The 20739-nt window shown below is 44.1% G+C and overlaps 1 protein-coding gene across 2 annotated transcripts in view; it reads left to right on the forward strand.

The window, feature by feature from the left end:
• Positions 1–20739, forward strand: part of LOC142187260 (uncharacterized) — a 248897-nt gene that overhangs the window by 167274 nt on the left and 60884 nt on the right. Inside the window, exons 2-8 of one of the 2 annotated variants that reach the window (XM_075261499.1) lie at positions 5809–5976; positions 6773–6870; positions 8134–8196; positions 11176–11271; positions 11989–12080; positions 16988–17133; positions 19536–19654. In XM_075261499.1, coding sequence (XP_075117600.1) covers positions 5809–5976; positions 6773–6870; positions 8134–8196; positions 11176–11271; positions 11989–12080; positions 16988–17133; positions 19536–19654 — 782 coding nt within the window. The remainder of the gene's footprint in view (positions 1–5808; positions 5977–6772; positions 6871–8133; positions 8197–11175; positions 11272–11988; positions 12081–16987; positions 17134–19535; positions 19655–20739) is intronic. The other variant, XM_075261500.1, reaches the window with a different exon arrangement.

Genomic DNA, 20739 nt, shown 5'->3' on the forward strand with positions numbered 1-20739 from the left:
CATCTTCCTCAGGGGCACGCTGGGCGTGGGATTCGGCCCTCCGGACATCAGCTAACAACCCCTGTAGTTCATTAGCATACTCAGGGACGGTCTCCCCCTCCCCCTGTCTCCGATTAACAAACCGGGCAAGTAAATCAACTGACGGGGCACGGTTCCCGTAAACCTTCTCCAACCTGTTTACTATGTCTGTCACCGTACTCCTCTGGGACTCTGGCAGTAATGTGATTGTCCGTCGGGCATTCCCTTCCAGAGCATTTATCGCTACCTCCGGTTGGAGTTCGGGGGCTAGATTACACAGTTTAATCGCACTCCTCAGTCGTTCAGTCCAATCGGTCAGCAACATGTTATGTCCGTCAAATTTAGTCAGTTGGTTTAAGATGGCACCTGCTGGTAAACACCTGACTGGGGCTGTCGGTGCAAGGGTAGGTGCAACAGGCGGGAGGACAGCACCTACAGCCACCCCGCCATTAGGCACACGGTCCGCGTCCACCAAGGGCGCGTCCCCAGATGCGTTGTCCATGTCCATGGTGGCACCGTATCCTGCCGACTACGCCAAAAATGTAAGGGGGGAGGAGGAAGGGAAAGACACGGCAGCCGACTGGCTACCGGGGCTCTTGCAGGAACTTTTAGGATACAGCGGTTCCACGGACAGGCACAACCACACCAGACACGAAGTAAGAAATATAAATTTTACTCTATACCCTTTTGGGGTGAACTCCAGGCTAACAGGCCTGATGAAATCAATAATTACAAGACACTCAGCCGAGGGCTGAGACCCCTGAGTGACACTGCACCGTGACCTAATATGTCAGAACTAGTGAACTATGCCTTTAACTAGCGGCTACATATATATAGCAGCTGCAATTTACCTATTAATACCAAGCTAACAAAACAATGTAAGTATGCAGAGGAAGATCACCTGCGGTGTCACACTGGGGTTAACAATATCACAGTTTACTATTTAACTTACCCACTCCCCAATATCCACATTTCAACACACTACCCCAACCCTGCAGGGAAGACTTCAGCAACCGGTTTTGTTTTATCAGAAGTTGGTGCTTAGCTGCACAAGTCTTAGTGAAACAAATAACTCCTCTTATGACATACTTCTGGTACTATAATCCAGGATATAGTGTCTCTTTTGAATAGCAGGACAACACGTGCTGTATCTCCGTTTGGATAGAACTCGCTTTAAAGCAAAATGGCCGGAACCAGTCTATGCTAGGTTTTTGGCGCCAAAAAAAAAAAAAACTATTTACTGCGTGTATACACTATTCACCCTTATGAAAGGTGAATCGGAGCTCCGCTTACCCGGGTTAGCAAGGGGGCGAACAGTCAGATGGACTTTCCGAAGGAAACAGGAATTTCTTTGCCTCCAGGCAACTGGAACACGGTGTCACAAGGGCTGGTCCTTCTTGTCATCCGCTCCGCGGCGTCTGCACAGCAATCGTCTCCAACTCTCCTGACATGGGAACCAGCAACAGGTTCGGGCTTCTCCAGAGCTGGCCCTGGCCTGAAACAAGCGTTGCAGGGCAGCGGATGGCAATGGATTGTCCCTCAGATCTCTCACTGCTCACAGCCAGCTTCTTCTCCCCCACTACAGCAGTCCACTTCCTGAACTCGTCACTTCCTGGTTTTTCCTTTACCTAACACAGCGGCATCTTGTGGTCAAAAAGAATTACTACAATAGAATTTTTCATTACAGAAACATCTCCTTTTACCACTGCTATTATCACATCACACACTTGTCAGTGAGAAGTGTTCTGAGACTGTATAGCATTAGTCACCCCGTGACAACTGTATACTGAGGTGACACGGGCCCTGCTCCTCTGATATGTGACTGTATACTGAGGTGACACAGACCCTGCACCTCTGATATGTGACTGTATACTGAGGTGACACGGGCCCTGCTCCTCTGATATGTGACTGTATACTGAGGTAACTCGGGCCCTGCTCCTCTGATATGTGACTGTATACTGAGGTGACACGGGCCCTGCTCCTCTGATATATGACTGTATACTGAGGTGACACGGGCCCTGCTCCTCTGATATGTGACTGTATACTGAGGTGACACGGGCCCTGTGCCTCTGATATGTGACTGTATACTGAGGTGACACAGGCCCTGTGCCTCTGATATGTGACTGTATACTGAGGTAACTCGGGCCCTGCTCCTCTGATATGTGACTGTATACTGAGGTGACACGGGCCCTGCTCCTCTGATATGTGACTGTATACTGAGGTGACACGGGCCCTGCTCCTCTGATATGTGACTGTATACTGAGGTGACACGGGCCCTGCTCCTCTGATATGTGACTGTATACTGAGGTGACACGGGCCCTGTGCCTCCGATATGTGACTGTATACTGAGGTGACACGGGCCCTGCTCCTCTGATATGTGACTGTATACTGAGGTGACACGGGCCCTGCTCCTCTGATATGTGACTGTATACTGAGGTGACACGGGCCCTGCTCCTCTGATATGTGACTGTATACTGAGGTGACATGGAGCCTGCTCATCTGATATGTGATTGTATACTGAGGTGACACGGGCCCTGCTCCTCTGATATGTGACTGTATACTGAGGTGACACGGGCCCTGCTCCTCTGATATGTGACTGTATACTGAGGTGACACGGGCCCTGCTCCTCTGATATGTGACTGTATACTGAGGTGACACGGGCCCTGCTCCTCTGATATGTGACTGTATACTGAGGTGACACGGGCCCTGTGCCTCTGATATGTGACTGTATACTGAGGTGACACGGGCCCTGCTCCTCTGATATGTGACTGTATACTGAGGTGACACGGGCCCTGCTCCTCTGATATGTGACTGTATACTGAGGTGACACGGGCCCTGTGCCTCTGATATGTGACTGTATACTGAGGTGACACGGGCCCTGCTCCTCTGATATGTGACTGTATACTGAGGTGACACGGGCCCTGCTCCTCTGATATGTGACTGTATACTGAGGTGACATGGAGCCTGCTCCTCTGATATGTGACTGTATACTGAGGTGACACGGGCCCTGCTCCTCTGATATGTGACTGTATACTGAGGTGACACGGGCCCTGCTCCTCTGATATGTGACTGTATACTGAGGTGACACGGGCCCTGCTCCTCTGATATGTGACTGTATACTGAGGTGACACGGGCCCTGCTCCTCTGATATGTGACTGTATACTGAGGTGACACGGGCCCTGTGCCTCTGATATGTGACTGTATACTGAGGTGACACGGGCCCTGCTTCTCTGATATGTGACTGTATACTGAGGTGACACGGGCCCAGCTCCTCTGATATGTGACTGTATACTGAGGTGACACGGGCCCTGCTCCTCTGATATGTGACTGTATACTGAGGTGACACGGGCCCTGCTCCTCTGATATGTGACTGTATACTGAGGTGACACGGTCCCTGCTCCTCTGATATGTGACTGTATACTGAGGTGACACGGGCCCTGCTCCTCTGATATGTGACTGTATACTGAGGTGACACGGGCCCTGCTCCTCTGATATGTGACTGTATACTGAGGTGACACGGGCCCTGCTCCTCTGATATGTGACTGTATACTGAGGTGACACGGGCCCTGCTCCTTTGATATGTGACTGTATACTGAGGTGACACGGGCCATGCTCCTCTGATATGTGACTGTATACTGAGGTGACACGGTCCCTGTGCCTCTGATATGTGACTGTATACTGAGGTGACACGGGCCCTGCTCCTCTGATATGTGACTGTATACTGAGGTGACACGGGCCCTGCTCCTCTGATATGTGACTGTATACTGAGGTGACACGGGCCATGCTCCTCTGATATGTGACTGTATACTGAGGTGACACGGTCCCTGTGCCTCTGATATGTGACTGTATACTGAGGTGACACGGGCCCTGCTCCTCTGATATGTGACTGTATACTGAGGTGACACGGGCCCTGCTCCTCTGATATGTGACTGTATACTGAGGTGACACGGGCCCTGCTCCTCTGATATGTGACTGTATACTGAGGTGACACAGGCCCTGCTCCTCTGATATGTGACTGTATACTGAGGTGACACAGAGCCTGTGCCTCTGATATGTGACTGTATACTGAGGTGACACGGGCCCTGCTCCTCTGATATGTGACTGTATACTGAGGTGACACGGTCCCTGTGCCTCTGATATGTGACTGTATACTGAGGTGACACGGGCCCTGCTCCTCTGATATGTGACTGTATACTGAGGTGACACGGGCCCTGCTCCTCTGATATGTGACTGTATACTGAGGTGACACGGGCCCTGCTCCTCTGATATGTGACTGTATACTGAGGTGACACGGGCCCTGCTCCTCTGATATGTGACTGTATACTGAGGTGACACGGGCCCTGCTCCTCTGATATGTGACTGTATACTGAGGTGACATGGTCCCTGTGCCTCTGATATGTGACTGTATACTGAGGTGACACGGGCCCTGCTCCTCTCATATGTGACTGTACACTGAGGTAACTTGGGCCCTGCTCCTCTGATATGTGACTGCAGGCTGAGGTGACACGGGCCCTGCTCCTCTGATATGTGACTGTATACTGAGGTGACACGGGCCATGCTCCTCTGATATGTGACTGTATACTGAGGTGACACGGGCCCTGCTCCTTTGATATGTGACTGTATACTGAGGTGACACGGGCCATGCTCCTCTGATATGTGACTGTATACTGAGGTGACACGGTCCCTGTGCCTCTGATATGTGACTGTATACTGAGGTGACACGGGCCCTGCTCCTCTGATATGTGACTGTATACTGAGGTGACACGGGCCCTGCTCCTCTGATATGTGACTGTATACTGAGGTGACACGGGCCATGCTCCTCTGATATGTGACTGTATACTGAGGTGACACGGTCCCTGTGCCTCTGATATGTGACTGTATACTGAGGTGACACGGGCCCTGCTCCTCTGATATGTGACTGTATACTGAGGTGACACGGGCCCTGCTCCTCTGATATGTGACTGTATACTGAGGTGACACGGGCCCTGCTCCTCTGATATGTGACTGTATACTGAGGTGACACAGGCCCTGCTCCTCTGATATGTGACTGTATACTGAGGTGACACAGAGCCTGTGCCTCTGATATGTGACTGTATACTGAGGTGACACGGGCTCTGCTCCTCTGATATGTGACTGTATACTGAGGTGACACGGGCCCTGCTCCTCTGATATGTGACTGTATACAGAGGTGACACGGGCCCTGCACCTCTAATATGTGACTGTATACTGAGGTGACATGGTCCCTGTGCCTCTGATATGTGACTGTATACTGAGGTGACACGGGCCCTGCTCCTCTGATATGTGACTGTATACTGAGGTGACATGGTCCCTGTGCCTCTGATATGTGACTGTATACTGAGGTGACACGGGCCCTGCTCCTCTCATATGTGACTGTACACTGAGGTAACTTGGGCCCTGCTCCTCTGATATGTGACTGCAGGCTGAGGTGACACGGGCCCTGTGACTTATGTCTTGTATACCAGTAAACTGTCTGCCCCAGTGTCTCCAATCCAACTAACAGTGCTCATCCCTCGGACCTGCCATGACTCTCAGAATTTCATCCACTTATGTAATCACTATATGCTCATGAAGCTTATATGTATTGTTAAGTACAGGCACAGCAAAGGTATCATTGTTCTTTATTATTTTATATGTCATATTCCAAGCTGCTGTTGCTCTGATGTTACATCAGTCGCCTGTACCCATAAGCTGTTGCTATATGGTTATCCTTTCCCTAGACAATATGTCTATCTATAATATGTGGATTTTAAATATATTCTTTTTTCCCAGAACCTGATTTTCAAATTCACAAACTGGAGTTATGTTACAAGACACTTTCTAAGACCCAGCCAGACTCGGAGGAAACAGATGGAAAGTCCTTCATAAGGGACAGCATTAAGAAAGTGTTGGATGAATTTAAAGAAAAACGCACAAAGATCGCCATACTCTCACAAAATGGTATGTTCATTTGCTTTCACAGGCCACTCCATGTCGTGAAAAGTAATTTGGAACATATTAGATGACTTGTAACTGTAACCTCCAGTAAGTTTTATGTTCAAGGTCAGGCTATTGGATGGAATGCCATTAAATGGGAGGTAACTGATGTGTATAATAGGGCCAATCCTTTGTATGGTTATAACCAGGGCCCCAAACCTCCAGTTTATTCCATGTTGAAGGCTAATAAAGCAGGTTTATGTCCTTGGTTTTCTGTTCTAGCAGATACTGAAGTTTCCAGCAAATATGAAAGCAAACAGTGTATCTACTCCAATTGTCATGCATTGGGAATATAAATAAATATTTTGATACTAAAAATCCAATCTAAAACCTATACCTAAAACAGACCATTAAGTATAAAAAATACTACTCAAATGCATCTACAGGGACGCCTCATTGTTACTTTCTCTGTCTACTGGCCCAGCATATAATTGGTTACTAGGTATAGGGTATAGTCCAGGCACGCTAATGCCCCTTTGCATGTCGATTTTCAGAACAATAAGACCAGGTTCACACGGGGTATTTTCTACCAGAATTTGACGCGGAGGCCTCTTCAGGTTCCAGTCCAAAATACGGGTAGCTGCGACTGGATGCCGATGCAATGCACTCCGCTCTGGATTAGGCCTAAATGACTGGGCCTAGTCGGGAGGAGGGAGTGTCTTCAGGCGAAAGAAAAATTCCACCTAGTTAATTTATTCATTTTAATAAGGACTTTCCTTGTAATTAACTAACTACTAACTACTATGTTTTACTATTACAGGAAAAGGAAAAAGTTTTTTTCTTAATTTGCTGTTTCTCTTGACAATCGATAATGAAAAGGAATACTGGAACAACAATAGAAAACTAAAACTACCAAAGGTATGTACTGACTAACAGATGATACATCGCTATAACATATGAACTTACCGTATATACTCGAGTATAAGCCGACCCGAATATAAGCCGAGGCCCCTAATTTTACCACAAAAAACTGGGAAAACTTATTGACCCGAGTATAAGCCAAGGGGGGGGGAAATGCAGCAGCTACTGGAAATTTTCAAAAATTAAAATGGTCGGAGTTCTTGGGTGCAGTAGATGCTGGAGAAGGGGAGGGGGTGTTTTGGTTGTCTGTCTGCCCCTTCCCTGAGCTTGAGGACTGTTTTCACAGTCATTCTCTACTTTTGCATGTATTCTAGGGAAAGGAGTGATTTGGCACTACTAATAGCCACAGTGTGAAGTAATTCTAGGAGCTTTTCAAGTTGGACATCTGGTACCACGTTTGGTATCAATTTAATGACATAAACCAAGTGAATATTATAATCAGGTTATTTAGGCCACAAGATGAATGGTACACAATGTATAGCATAAAATGTGCAAAGTTTTAGTTTTTTTCTATTCCATACCAGAAAGAGTTAACAAAACTTAATCAATGAGGTATTTGTACCCCCCAAATAATGACAATAAACACTACCACCTGTCCAGCAAAAAACATGTCCTTATACAGTTACATTGACAGAAAATAAAGCTCTAGGGCTTGTCCTGGTTTTGTCAAGGCCAACAGACCGGTCAATATAGGGTTAAACTGAAATTCGTTGAAGAGGTGGAAATCAGCCCATAAATTCCTTGCATATCATATATTGTATATTGTCAAATAATACATTTTACAAATGAAGTTAATAGTACCGTTCCTACAGTCCCTTGCAATTTGAGTAAACTAGAACGATGGAACGTTATAATATAATCCCAATTAAACAGTATTGTGAGTCATTGGTTTGAAGATAATATGGCAGTGTGCAAATTTTGCATAGTATGTTATGTATATCATACTAATGACCTAATGAAATAGTTGAATTGAAAGGGCCACACGGTGGCTCAGTGGTTGGCACTGTAGCCTTGCAGTGCTGGAGTCCTGGTGTTCAAATCCCACCAAGGGCAAAAAACCATCTGCAAGGAGTTTGTATGTTCTCCCCGTGTTTGCATGGTTTTCCATCCCATATTCCAAAAAAACAAAACATACTGATAAGGAAAAATGTACATTGTGAGCTCTATGTGGGGCTCACAATCTACATACAGAAAAAAAAATAAAATACTTGAATTGAGTTAAATTTCAGTTGACTGATATATAATAATATGTTGTGATAGGACATTACTGGAGATCCAACCATTGAACAGCTTGGAGAAACTATAAACCAACTTCCAGATGTGGTAAGGACATAACTTTTATGTACAGTACTATACGGTAAAGCTGTTATATATACATGTAATGCTTGATAACTTTTGTAAGGTGTTATAACCACCACTTGTGCTAATAGAAGTGTGAACATATAGAAAGTATAAATCCCTGAGAATATATATACTATATAGCAATAGTTCCAAAGATTTGGAAAAGTGTTTAAGGTTCTAAATGTCTTGCTTTAAAAAATATTACACATTTTTAGTTACTATTAGTAATTTAACTTCGATTTAGTGTTTGATTATATTCAAGGGGCTTTCAATAATCTATCTAAGTTTGTTCTGTCACTGTTAGAAAGCTGAGCTTGTCTGTGTAGATTGAGACTTATCTAGACATGCAACACACACAGTAGTAGTTTAGTCTGATGAGAGCACTGGAAGTGACAGCATGGCAAGCGCAGTATAGTGCAGGTCTACAAAGGAAGTGAGGCATTAGGAGCGCTCGTCTGTGATTAAATTATTTACAAAGGAAGAAAGAAACGTAAAGAAATCCATGGAAAGATGTTTGCAATATATGATGATGATGCACCTTCTTACTACTAAGTAAAGTTTTGGTCCAAGCTTTTTAAATGGGGGCAAGGAATCAGCTGAAGATAACCCCTATTCAAGGCAATCTCTCAAAGCAGGTAATGTGCCCTAAATTGAAGGTAGTGTTATAGCAGAGGCCGGGAACCTATGACTTGCGAGCCAGATGTGGCTCTTTTGATGGATCTGGATGCATCTGGCTCGCAGACAGGAGGGGCGTAACTACTGGGCCGCGGGCCCACAAACACTATTACACTCATGGGTCTTTTCGGACCCCCGAGTATAATGATCAGAGGCCCATGAGAGGTAAGGGAACATAAAAAAGCAATGTTACTTACCTCTCTGGGCAGGCTTCGGGCCGACTTGCGTGAGGTCCAAGATGTCACATGACCGGGGCCTACGTCTATATGCGTCGCGCCTCAAAGCTCCGTTCACATGACGTTCTGGACGTCATTGAAAATGGTCGACAGCAGCAGAGAGTGCAGCGGGGCCTGGAAGAGGTAAGTAACAGTGTTTTTTATGGTTTTATCCCACCTGAGTCTCCGATTATTATACTCTGGGTATAGTAGTTGTTCATGGGTGTCCACAATGAAGCTTAATACTGTGTTCAGGGGCCACTATTAAAGGGGTTGTCCCATCACAAGGATCCTATCTATACTGCTTGTTAATGTGGATGTAAGACTTTTCCTAAATACACTGCTTCAGCAAAACTGCTTTGTTTGTCCACTATCTTACTTTATTCAATTCATTGTGGACACAGCCCTTGACTTATCTGCTCAAAAGTCAAGTGATGTAGCTGCCTGCTCTCAGGGGGAGGGAGGAGGGGCTAAGTGCATGGGAGCCAGCCTGTGTTTCTAGCTATTCCTGTGTCTACACCACGTGACCTAGCTTCCTGCTCTCAGATAGGGGAGAGGAGGTGCTTGCATTTCTTCTGTTCTCCCAGTTATCAGGCTAGCTAATTCAATTGTGTTCATTATGGCAGAGACAGGTAGTCTCTGTATGTAACAATATGGGTGGGCGGAGCTACACACTAATTTGGGGGCGGAGCTAAATGGCAGGCTGCATGTGAAACCTCACCCACCAAATGATGCAAGAAACCAGGAAGAAAGAAGATTTTATAGCAGTGAATACTGGTGAGTATGCTTCGTGGGAATACTCCTTTAAGAGTGCGTGCAGGTATGCGGGGGGGGGGGGTTATGGCTCTCATGGAATTACATTATAAAATATGTGGCGTTCATGGCTCTCTCAGCCAAAAAGGTTCCCAACCCCCCGACCCCTGCGTTATAGGTTATGAATTAGGCTTTTCAGTTGGCATAATTTCCAGTATCATTCATGATGTTTTAATAATTTCAAAGATAGGTTCCTGGTGGACGTCACAGACGTTGATGTCTGAGCAGAAACATGTCACCAGCAATTTAGCCAAGAAAATTTAGACAGGCTTAGAGAAAATACAGGAGATTTCTATTCTTGGATTTTTAAGGGTGATGAAACATGGATCCACTACCATGATCCTGAGACCAAGCAAGAACCCATGTGATGGAAACATAAGGCGTCACCCATACCAAAGAAATGTGTGCAGCAGTCAGGCCCAGTTCACATCTGCTTTTGGTATTCTATTTGGGGAGTCCACTTGGGGAGACCCCGAATGGAAACCTATACACAGATGTGTTCCAAACCAGAATATGGCCTCCAAAAAAGAAAATCCCATCCACAAATAACTGTTTCTGTTACACTGCTCTTCATCTGTGTGAAGCAGGGTTCTGGTCGGCAAGGTGCGAAGTCATAGACATGGGCCAGAAGGGGTTCTATAAGGGGTGTCACTTGAGGGTATGGAGCCGCACTGGGCCCAGGAGCCTAAGGGGGCCCATAAACACTGGCATCAGTATTGAAATTGCAGTTTCCATCTGGCCCATAAGCCAAGGAGACCCACAGATAACACTAACCACACTAAGGTGGATTAAACTCCTTAGCACCCGTAACCATCACTATCAAGAATTCACTGTAGGAATGAGGTAGGGGGCCCTGGACAAAAGATTCCATTGGGGCCCATAAGACTTTAGTTACGCCACTGGGTACTATGTTTCCTTAAGGATACTGCATTTGCAGATCACGTTTTTATGCGTGCAGAGGAGATATTCCACTATGACGTTAATCCCAGGTCATGTCAATAGGCTTCTCATAAACCGGCCACTAATCTATAGGGAGCTTTCTTTTCAAAGGCAGAGCTAGAGAAACGGTTTTCTTTTCCCCATCAAGATAAATTTATTTGCATAATCTTTCATATTGCAGGTGTGACCATTATTTTGACAATTTTCACTCGAAATGTAGATTGTTATCAAAGATTACGTTAGGAAACTGTTAATTTGCTTTTAGCACAAAAAATACAGCTCTTTTAAAATCATGAAATGGATTTATTTTTCACCATAGGTTAAAGACTTTCTTAAAACATATGAGAATACACAGGAGAAGTTCAAAGCCGTACTGGGCCCCATCTGTTATGAGCTGAAGTATGCTGGCCCTCCTGTAAGTGTTAAGAAGACTGAAATGTACCGTATATACTCAAGTATAAGCCGACCCGAATATAAGCCGAGGCCCCTAATTTTACCACAAAAAAACTGGGAAAACTTATTGACTCGAGTATAAGCCGAGGGGGGAAATGCAGCAGCTACTGGAAAATTTCAAAAATTAAAGTGGTCGGAGTTTTTGGGTGCAGTAGATGCTGGGGAAGGGGAGGGGGTGTTTTGATTGTCTGTCTGCCCCTTCCCTGAAATTGAGGACTGAGGTTTTTTTCCCCCACTTAGAATTCAGCCTGGCCGAATATAAGGTATCTGCAGTGCTCCTATTAACCCCTTCCTGACGGAACAGGAGCACTGCAGATCCCCTATATTCATAGACACAGGGAGACCTAATGTGTTTGTGTTTCACAGTCATTTTCTACTTTTATATGTATTCTAGGGAAAGGAGGGATTTACAACTTTTATTTACTTTATTTTTTATTATATTTTTAAGCTTTTTTTTCACTATTTTATGGGAGATTCTATACATTACTATTGTGGTTGGTCATAGACCCCCCCTCCTCCCAAAAAAAAATATTTTTTTTTTTTTGCTTGACTCAAGTATAAGCCAAGAGGGGCTTTTTCAGCACAAAAACTGTTCTGAAAAATTCGGCTTATACTTGAGTATATACAGTAGCTATATACAAAATACTTATTACTTATCTGTTCTCTCTCCTATGCACAGGCTGCAGACCAATCAAAAAGACTGTTTTCAAGTTTACCACATTATTTCAAATATGGTGCAAGAATTGAAGCTGAGCCATATATACTGCCAGAGTAAGTGCATGAGATTAATGAGGCCCCTGTAGGGGAATAAATGGTAATGAATGGTAGTATTTTGCTAGTATGCTATTATGCAAAATCATAGAAAATCATAGGGGCTCAAATTGTACTTGCTTGCAAATTGCTTGAATGGAAGATTGAGTCTCAATATTAGACTATAGGAAGGAGTTTGGAGGAGAATTGCTATCTTGATAGTGGAAGGAAAAATAAATTGAGTCAGGAGGGAGGGAGAAGAGAAAACAACTGGAAAGTGCTAGCATTTTTCCTAACAACCAATAACCTACTACACACCAGTAGTTTGTGTATGAATTGGGCCATTTTGGAACCCAGAATTATGTTTTATATCCAATTTGTTATAACTGAATTATAGCTTTACATAGTACTGGTAGTAATCTGGAAAAGTTGGGACAAACATAATTAAATATGCTGATAAACATACAACTGCCGATAACGTATAAAAGGTTTCTATTTGGCTAGAAATATCCAGATATCTGAATCAGGAGATGGCTAGTTTTTTTTTAAGATATCCTAGTTTGTATGTGACTGTATACTGAGGTGACACAGACCCTGCACCTCTGATATGTGACTGTATACTGAGGTAACACGGGCCCTGCACCTCTGATATGTGACTGTATACTGAGGTGACACGGGCCCTGTGCCTCTGATATGTGACTGTATACTGAGGTAACACGGGCCCTGCACCTCTGATATGTGACTGTATACTGAGGTGACACGGAGCCTGCTTGTCTGATATGTGACTGTATACTGAGGTGACACGGGCCCTGCTCCTCTGATATGTGACTGTATACTGAGGTGACAAGGGCCCTGCTCCTCTGATATGTGACTGTATACTGAGGTGACACAGACCCTGGCCTCTGATATGTGACTGTATACTGAGGTGACACAGACCCTGCTCCTCTGATATGTGACTGTATACTGAGGTGACACGGAGCCTGCTTGTCTGATATGTGACTGTATACTGAGGTGACACGGGCCCTGCTCCTCTGATATGTGACTGTATACTGAGGTGACACGGGCCCTGCTCCTCTGATATGTGACTGTATACTGAGGTGACACGGGCCCTGCTCCTCTGATATGTGACTGTATACTGAGGTGACAAGGGCCCTGCTCTTCTGATATGTGACTGTATACATGAGTCCCCCTGCGAACTTCCGGTTGACGCATGCGCAATGGAAGGGCGGCAAGAAAACTTCCGGTTCCTTAGTGAATTAACCAGGGTTGGGTATGTACTTCAGGGTATGGTCCTCGGGTTACGACGAGCCTGCTGCAGAACCTCATTTTCTGAATGCTATACAGTGTATAGCATTCGGCAAATGAAGGCTGATTGTGTAGCAGGCTCGTCCTTGCTACGAGCAGGTAAGTATGCTGTTAGCAGTTGACTTTTTCTCATTGAAATGAATAGACCAGCGTTGATTGGCCAGTGGCCAGTGATTTGGCCAATCAACGCTGGTTTTGCCAGAGGCTCGTCTGAGGAGGCGGAGTCTAACATCGGACTATTCATTCCAATGAGAAAAACTCTTGCCTGCCCATAGCAAGGACGTGCCTGCTGCAGAATCAGTGTTCATTTGCCGAATGCTATACATATATATAGCATTTGGCAAATGAATATATATACTGTATAGCATTCAGCAAATGAGGTTCTGCAGCAGGCTCGTCGTAACCACGAAACAGTATGCCTATACCCCTGCTAGACATGGCAAACTCTCAAAACCGGAAAGAGATCTTCGACCGGAAATAGGAAGGGCGGGACATAATCCTTTGTTATTGTTGTCAAAGGGGGACTCATGTATACTGAGGTGACACAGACCCTGGCCTCTGATATGTGACTGTATACTGAGGTGACACGGGCCCTGCTCCTCTGATATGTGACTGTATACTGAGGTGACACAGACCCTGCTCCTCTGATATGTGACTGTATACTGAGGTGACACAGACCCTGCTCCTCTGATATGTGACTGTATACTGAGGTGACACAGACCCTGCTCCTCTGATATGTGACTGTATACTGAGGTGACATGGTCCCTGTGCCTCTGATATGTGACTGTATACTGAGGTGACACAGGCCCTGCTCCTCTGATATGTGACTGTATACTGAGGTGACATGGGCCCTGCTCCTCTGATATGTGACTGTATACTGAGGTGACACAGACCCTGCTCCTCTGATATGTGACTGTATACTGAGGTGACACGGGCCCTGCTCCTCTGATATGTGACTGTATACTGACGTGACACGGGCCCTGCTCCTCTGATATGTGACTGTATACTGACGTGACACGGGCCCTGCTCCTCTGATATGTGACTGTATACTGAGGTGACACGGGCCCTGCTCCTCTGATATGTGACTGTATACTGAGGTGACATGGGCCCTGTGCCTCTGATATGTGACTGTATACTGAGGAGAAACAACTATTTGTACCTTCAAATAAAAAACAAAAACAAAAAACAAACATATCAAGCATGATAGAAAGTCTGTACTGCTGAGATGTGGGTCTAGCATAGAATTTACTCAGTCACTAGTACATGAAGCATGTATTGTATGTGAAAGGTGAGAATGGCAAAGGCAACGCAGAAGATGATAAAAAAAAAGTCTAAAATTTTCAGCAATTTGCACACAAAATTGTGACTTATGTCTCGTATGCCAGTAAACTGTCTGCCCCAGTGTCTCCAATCCAACTAACAGTGCTCATCCCTCGGACCTGCCATGACTCTCAGAATTGCATCCACTTATGTAATCACTATATGCTCATGAAGCTTATATGTATTGTTAAGTACAGGCACAGCAAAGGTATCATTGTTCTTTATTATTTTATATGTCATATTCCAAGTTGCTGTGATGTTACATCAGTCGCCTGTACCCATAAGCGGTTGCTAGGTGGTTATCCTTTCCCTAGAGAATATGTCTATCTATAATATGTGGATTTTAAATATATTCTTTTTTCCCAGAACCTGATTTTCAAATTCAGAAAAATAAATTGAGTCAGGAGGGAGGGAGAAGAGAAAACAACTGGAAAGTGCTAACATTTTTCCTAACAACCAATAACCTACTACACACCAGTAGTTTGTGTATGAATTGAAGTATATCAAAGGTTTTGTGAAATTGTATTGAAATAGTTTCATGACAAAATTGAATCCTTAACCAATGTGGGGTTAAATTAAGCATGGAGACCGGATGCATAACATGAAGCTCCTGGGCCCAAATGCAAAATTTGTACTAGGCCCCAAATATGATATACCTTATGGTCCTCTTAGGCTCCTGCATTCTTTGCGCCCCATCAATTTACACCCCTGGTGGATACATTGGTAACAGTAATTAACGGTAATCTGGTCCCATGCTACTCACAATGAAACCTGGTGGAAAGAACAGGACATTACCATCTTAGCATCTTTGTCCTGCAAAGTAGAGATGAGCGAACCTTATGATAGATTTCTTTCAGGTTCTGATGGTTCACCTTAGAGATTGGTTTCAGTCTGAACAAGTTCTCCATACACTGAAAGTGAAATTATTATACTCCTGGATCTCTTCAGACCCCTGAGTATAATAGGTGGAAGCCCAGGGTAGGTATAAAAAAATTAGTTATACTCATTAGAGATGAGCAAGCTCTGTTCGGATCAGCCGATCCGAACAGCACGCTCCCATAGAAATGAATGGAAGCACCTGTGACGCTGGCCTCTTTTTGTGAATTCCAACAGTCTCTATGGGTCCTCTCCTGGCATCTTCTGGCCCCATGGTGGACATAATGCATCCCAGGATTACAAACCTCAATGATTGAATGGGGCGTGCCAAGTCTCATAACATTGAAGCTCCCCATGTGATCACAGATGCATGACATCACCCAGGAGGCTGGAGCAGGCCAGAGGAGGACCCAGAAAAAGTGCTGGATGTCCCAAGTAGGCCCAGAAGAGGTGAGGGAAGGTAAGTCTAAATATTATTTTATATTTTTACAACTCCCCTGGGCCTCTGCCTATTATAATCTGGGGTCTGAAGATATCCCAAAGTATAATAATTTCACTTCTAGTTTGCAGGTAACTAACCTTCAACGCATCATGTGTAACCCAAATCTTTTGGAAAATGCGGTTTAACTCTGGTTTGATCCAAACCGGTTCACTCATTACTACTGATGAGAAACCAAAAATGACTTTGGTCATAAAATTTAATTTAGCACTGGTTATCCCCTGAATATACTTTAGATCAAATGGTTTTCCCGTTCCTGGCTGAGGCACCAGATTTCATCTTTATTTTTAGTTATTACTAGCTTTTACCCGCGACTTCATCTGCGGCGATTTGAGAATTGGGCGGACACAGACGTGTGAAACTGTAAAAGTGCTTTAAAAAGTTTGGTGGGCTAGCAAATGTGATGTGATGTGTTATATTGTGTATGTCGTCATACAGACAATGTGATGTGTTGTATTGTGTATGTCGTCATACAGACAATGTGATGTGTTGTATTGTGTATGTCGTCATACAGACAATGTGATGTGTTGTATTGTGTATGTCGTCATACAGACAATGTGATTTGTTTATATAGTGGAAAGCTATATGTAAATGTGAGTGAGTAGAGTGAGGGCTACTCCTGAGGTGACAGTAAGGAGTGTGCAGGCAGGTTGAGGCAGGAAATGCCAGGCAGTGTGTGAGTCTATAGCTGGGGCTAGGAGTCCTGCTTTTGTGAGTCTCCTGCTAGGAAGCCATGTTGTTTAGTGGCACCAAAAGTAGCCTGTGACTCAATCCTAAGGGAAAACTATGTTTGTGGAAAATTGCACGCAAATCCGTCCAGGCGTTTTAGCGTGATTGAGGAACAAACATCCAAACTCACAAACATCCAAACACACAAACTTTCACACTTATAATATTAGTAGGATGTATTTTTTTTTTTTTCTTATAGGAAAGATCTACAGAACAGCTATGAGTCTACAACAAAATGCATCATACATCTGAGATATGGGACATGCTATCAGATAAAAGTGGATTATTTTAGCAGTGAAGATTTAAAACAACAATTGTATGAACTTGTCTCATTGAGCAAAAATGGTAAGTAAAATTGACAATCCAATTCAAAATCCAAGCAGTGAAAATAATTGAAAATCTTCTGTGATCTTGGAGGTATCTATTCTGTCTCCCCACTCTTCTCAAAGACTTCAGATCAGAATAATATGTGGCTATGAAACTGTTTAATGCTATAGGAATCTCCTTTATCCAGTTGCCTGCGCAGACTATATTATTTCAATGGATTCCACTGGAATGTGTGAGATCGAATATTATTCTAATGTTTAGTAAACAGATATCTAAGGAATCAGAAATCAAGAGTGCTGGGTTTCAACATAGTTTGTTCTGCCCAGACAGAGTCCATTGTCAGACATGTCTTTCATCCACCTAAAATAAACATGCACACTAGGGTGAAAATGCTTTCTATAGAAAAAATAAAAATTTGTTTTATTCAGAGTCTCTCAAGAACACTCAAGAAGACCAGAAACCAAATAAAAGTGTGTTTCACAAAAAAAAGGGAAGTTGTGAAACCGCTTTAAAATTTTTCATTTACTTTTCTACAAATCATTCATTACAAATAATTGTTAGTTTCGTGATGATTGAGCCACCAGTTTCAATTATACGAAATTTGTGTATGTTACAATCACACCAAAGGAAATAATTCCAGGGTTAAGACTTAAAAATTTGCACACATTTTTTTTGACTGTCAGACTAATACACAAGCCTAGTGTACATGATTAACTAAGACTTAATCTTTGGAGGCATTAAACAGTGGAGGAATGGAGGAAATAGGATCCTTTCAGAAAGTCTTGCACATTGACAAACACCTTCTCTATGTTGTTTTCTATTCAATTCTTGTTTTAAAGTGGGGGAGACCAACAATTTTTAGTATATAAGTTAGATCATCTCCCAGGTAGCAGAGGAAAGCACTCGTGGCAAACAAAATAATGCTACATACTCATCTGTGGGGTCCTATCTGTTCTTCTGGTCTGCTGCAGGACCAGAAGAATTGACAAATGGATAATGACGGATCGGGAACTGACAGACACAAAAAATAGTTGGACAAGACGTGCTTGCGGGATTTTTTTTCTTCCAGCAATCTCTGATGGGTCTGCGCCCATGGTAGCCTAAGGGAGCCTTCAGACGGAATAAACGCGCGTGTATTTTTGCAAAATACTGCACACAGTATTATGTCCCTTAGTAAGCCCTGCACACAGTATTATGTCCCTTAGTGGCCCCTGCACACAGTATTATGTCCCTTAGTAAGCCTTGCACACAGTATTATGTCCCTTAGTAAGCCCTGAACACAGTATTATGTCCCTTAGTGGCCCCTGCACACAGTATTATCCCCCATAGTGGCCCCTGCACACAGTATTATGTCCATTAGTGGCCCTGCACATAGTATTATGTCCATTAGTGGCCCCTGCACACAGTATTATGTCCCTTAGTGGCCCCTGCACACAGTATTATGTCCATTAGAGGCCCCTGCACACAGTATTATAGCCCATAGTGGACACTCATAAACAATTATTATACTTTGGGGTCTTTTCAGACCCCAGAGTATAATAATCGGAGACCTGGGGGGATAAAAACATAAAAAATTACTGTTTCTTACCTGTCCCCGGATCCTACGCTGTATTCTCCGATGCCGTCCTTTTTCTATGATGTTAGATGTCACATGACCTGGGAAGCAGGCCGGGTTCATGTGACGTCAGAGACGTCAGACAAGTAGGAAGGAGGCCTGGCAGGATCGTGGACAGGTAAGTAACAGTGTTTTTTTACGTTTCCTTACCTCTTCTGGTCCGCCGATCATTATACTCGGCGGTCTGCAAAGACCCCCGAGTATAATGATAGGATTTGTGGGGCCCGCGGTGTCACTTGCCGAATCTGGCCCGGAACACTGAGTGTTCACAGTGATCACTGAATCCAGCAGTCACATCAGGTGATTTCACCTCTTATCTACTCCATTCCCCCGTACAATGACCTCCGCAAAGATCACAGAGCAATGTCTACTAAACTCTCCCATAGAAGGTAATAGCGTTTGCTATAGAACATTGTGTCTATGGCCTAAGGTCTCTGGTGGAGAGGAAGTCAAAACTATTTTAGGATTAGTCGCAAGAGAATTGGAATTGTAGAATCTTTTCTTAATGTAGATAATAAAGTGGAAAATTAACAACATTACTAAAAATTACTTAAAAATATGTTTAATATAAAAACCTAATTTAAAAACACTTTTCCTTGTAGACTGACAACCATTGTATAATGGTCGCCATGTTCATTGCTTCACTTTCTCCAGTCATGCTAGCACTACATAACATTTATAACAATTTTTCAGCATAACTGAAGGATTTGTGCTTACAGGTTATTTGGGGGAGGGGTACGACCATGCAAATTCGATAGATGGAAATTAACGATTGGCTACATCATCTATTCTCATTATTTTACAGATACAGCTAATGAGGATGTTGAAATTGGGCTCAATAAGAAGATCAGGGACAAAGCATATGAGTGTTTACTGAATAGATTTGCCATTTTAACAAACTGTAATATCGCTGACATTAAGAAGGTAAATTAATATTTAAGTCTGTGTCCGGCTTTACTTCCAGATTGCCTGTATCCTAACCTGTACGATTATGACAGAGGTATGTTTATTGCCAGAGTCATGCCTGAATTACACTCCGTACCCTGATCACCAGAATTCTTCACCATTTTTCACCTGAATCAGTGGCGTAACTACCAGGGTAGCTGTGTGCCATAGGGCTCGGACATTAGGTGGCCTGGTGGTCCCCTGATGTGGATTTTTTTTATAGACTGTTACTTGCTGGAGTAAATACATTATGTATATTTACTTACCGATCCTTGCTCCTGCTCACAGATGCCTGTGCTTCTCCTTCTGTGGATGCGGAGGTGGCTGTGAACAGGAGAAGGGATTGGTAATGAGGCCACAGGCCCACGAACGCCACAAACACTGCATTCATTATACTCTGGGGCTAATAGTATTGAGTATACAGAGTCCAGAGTATAATGATCAGAGGGCCAGGGTAGGTGAGGGAACATAAAAAACAGTATTACTTACCTCTCCTGCGCTCCAGCAGGTTTTGGGTCTATTTGGTGACGTCCCAGACATCACGTGGGCTGGGCCTGCATCATTATGCATCGCGAAGCAGGCCTGGCTCATGTGACGTCTGTACCAACATTAAAGATGGCTGAAATCAGCAGGGAGTGTGCCAGAGCCTGGGAGAGGTCAGTAAGAGTGGGTTTTTTTCATGGTTGTAACCTCTCCTGGGTCTCCAATAATTATACTCTGGGGTATGAAAAAGACTCCAGAGTATAATAATTGTTCATGGGTGGCCCACTATGGGGCATAATACTGTGTGCAGGGGCCACTATGGGGCATAATACTGTGTGCAGGGGCCATTAAGGGGCATAATACTGTGTGCAGGGGCCACTATGGGGCATAATACTGTGTGCAGGGGCCACTATGGGGCATAATAGTGTGTGCAGGAATGTGGTTTGTGCGGGGGGGGGGGGAGGAGTCAGTCATGATCGGGTGGACATGAACAAAGCTGTGCAGCAAAGTCTGTATTTAGCCACCATGAGGGTGATGATGTGAGCAAAAGACATAATCCTGGCGAACTATAGTACAAGAAG

The sequence above is a fragment of the Leptodactylus fuscus genome, chromosome 1, assembly GCF_031893055.1.
Source record: "Leptodactylus fuscus isolate aLepFus1 chromosome 1, aLepFus1.hap2, whole genome shotgun sequence".
Taxonomy (NCBI): Eukaryota; Metazoa; Chordata; class Amphibia; order Anura; family Leptodactylidae; genus Leptodactylus; species Leptodactylus fuscus.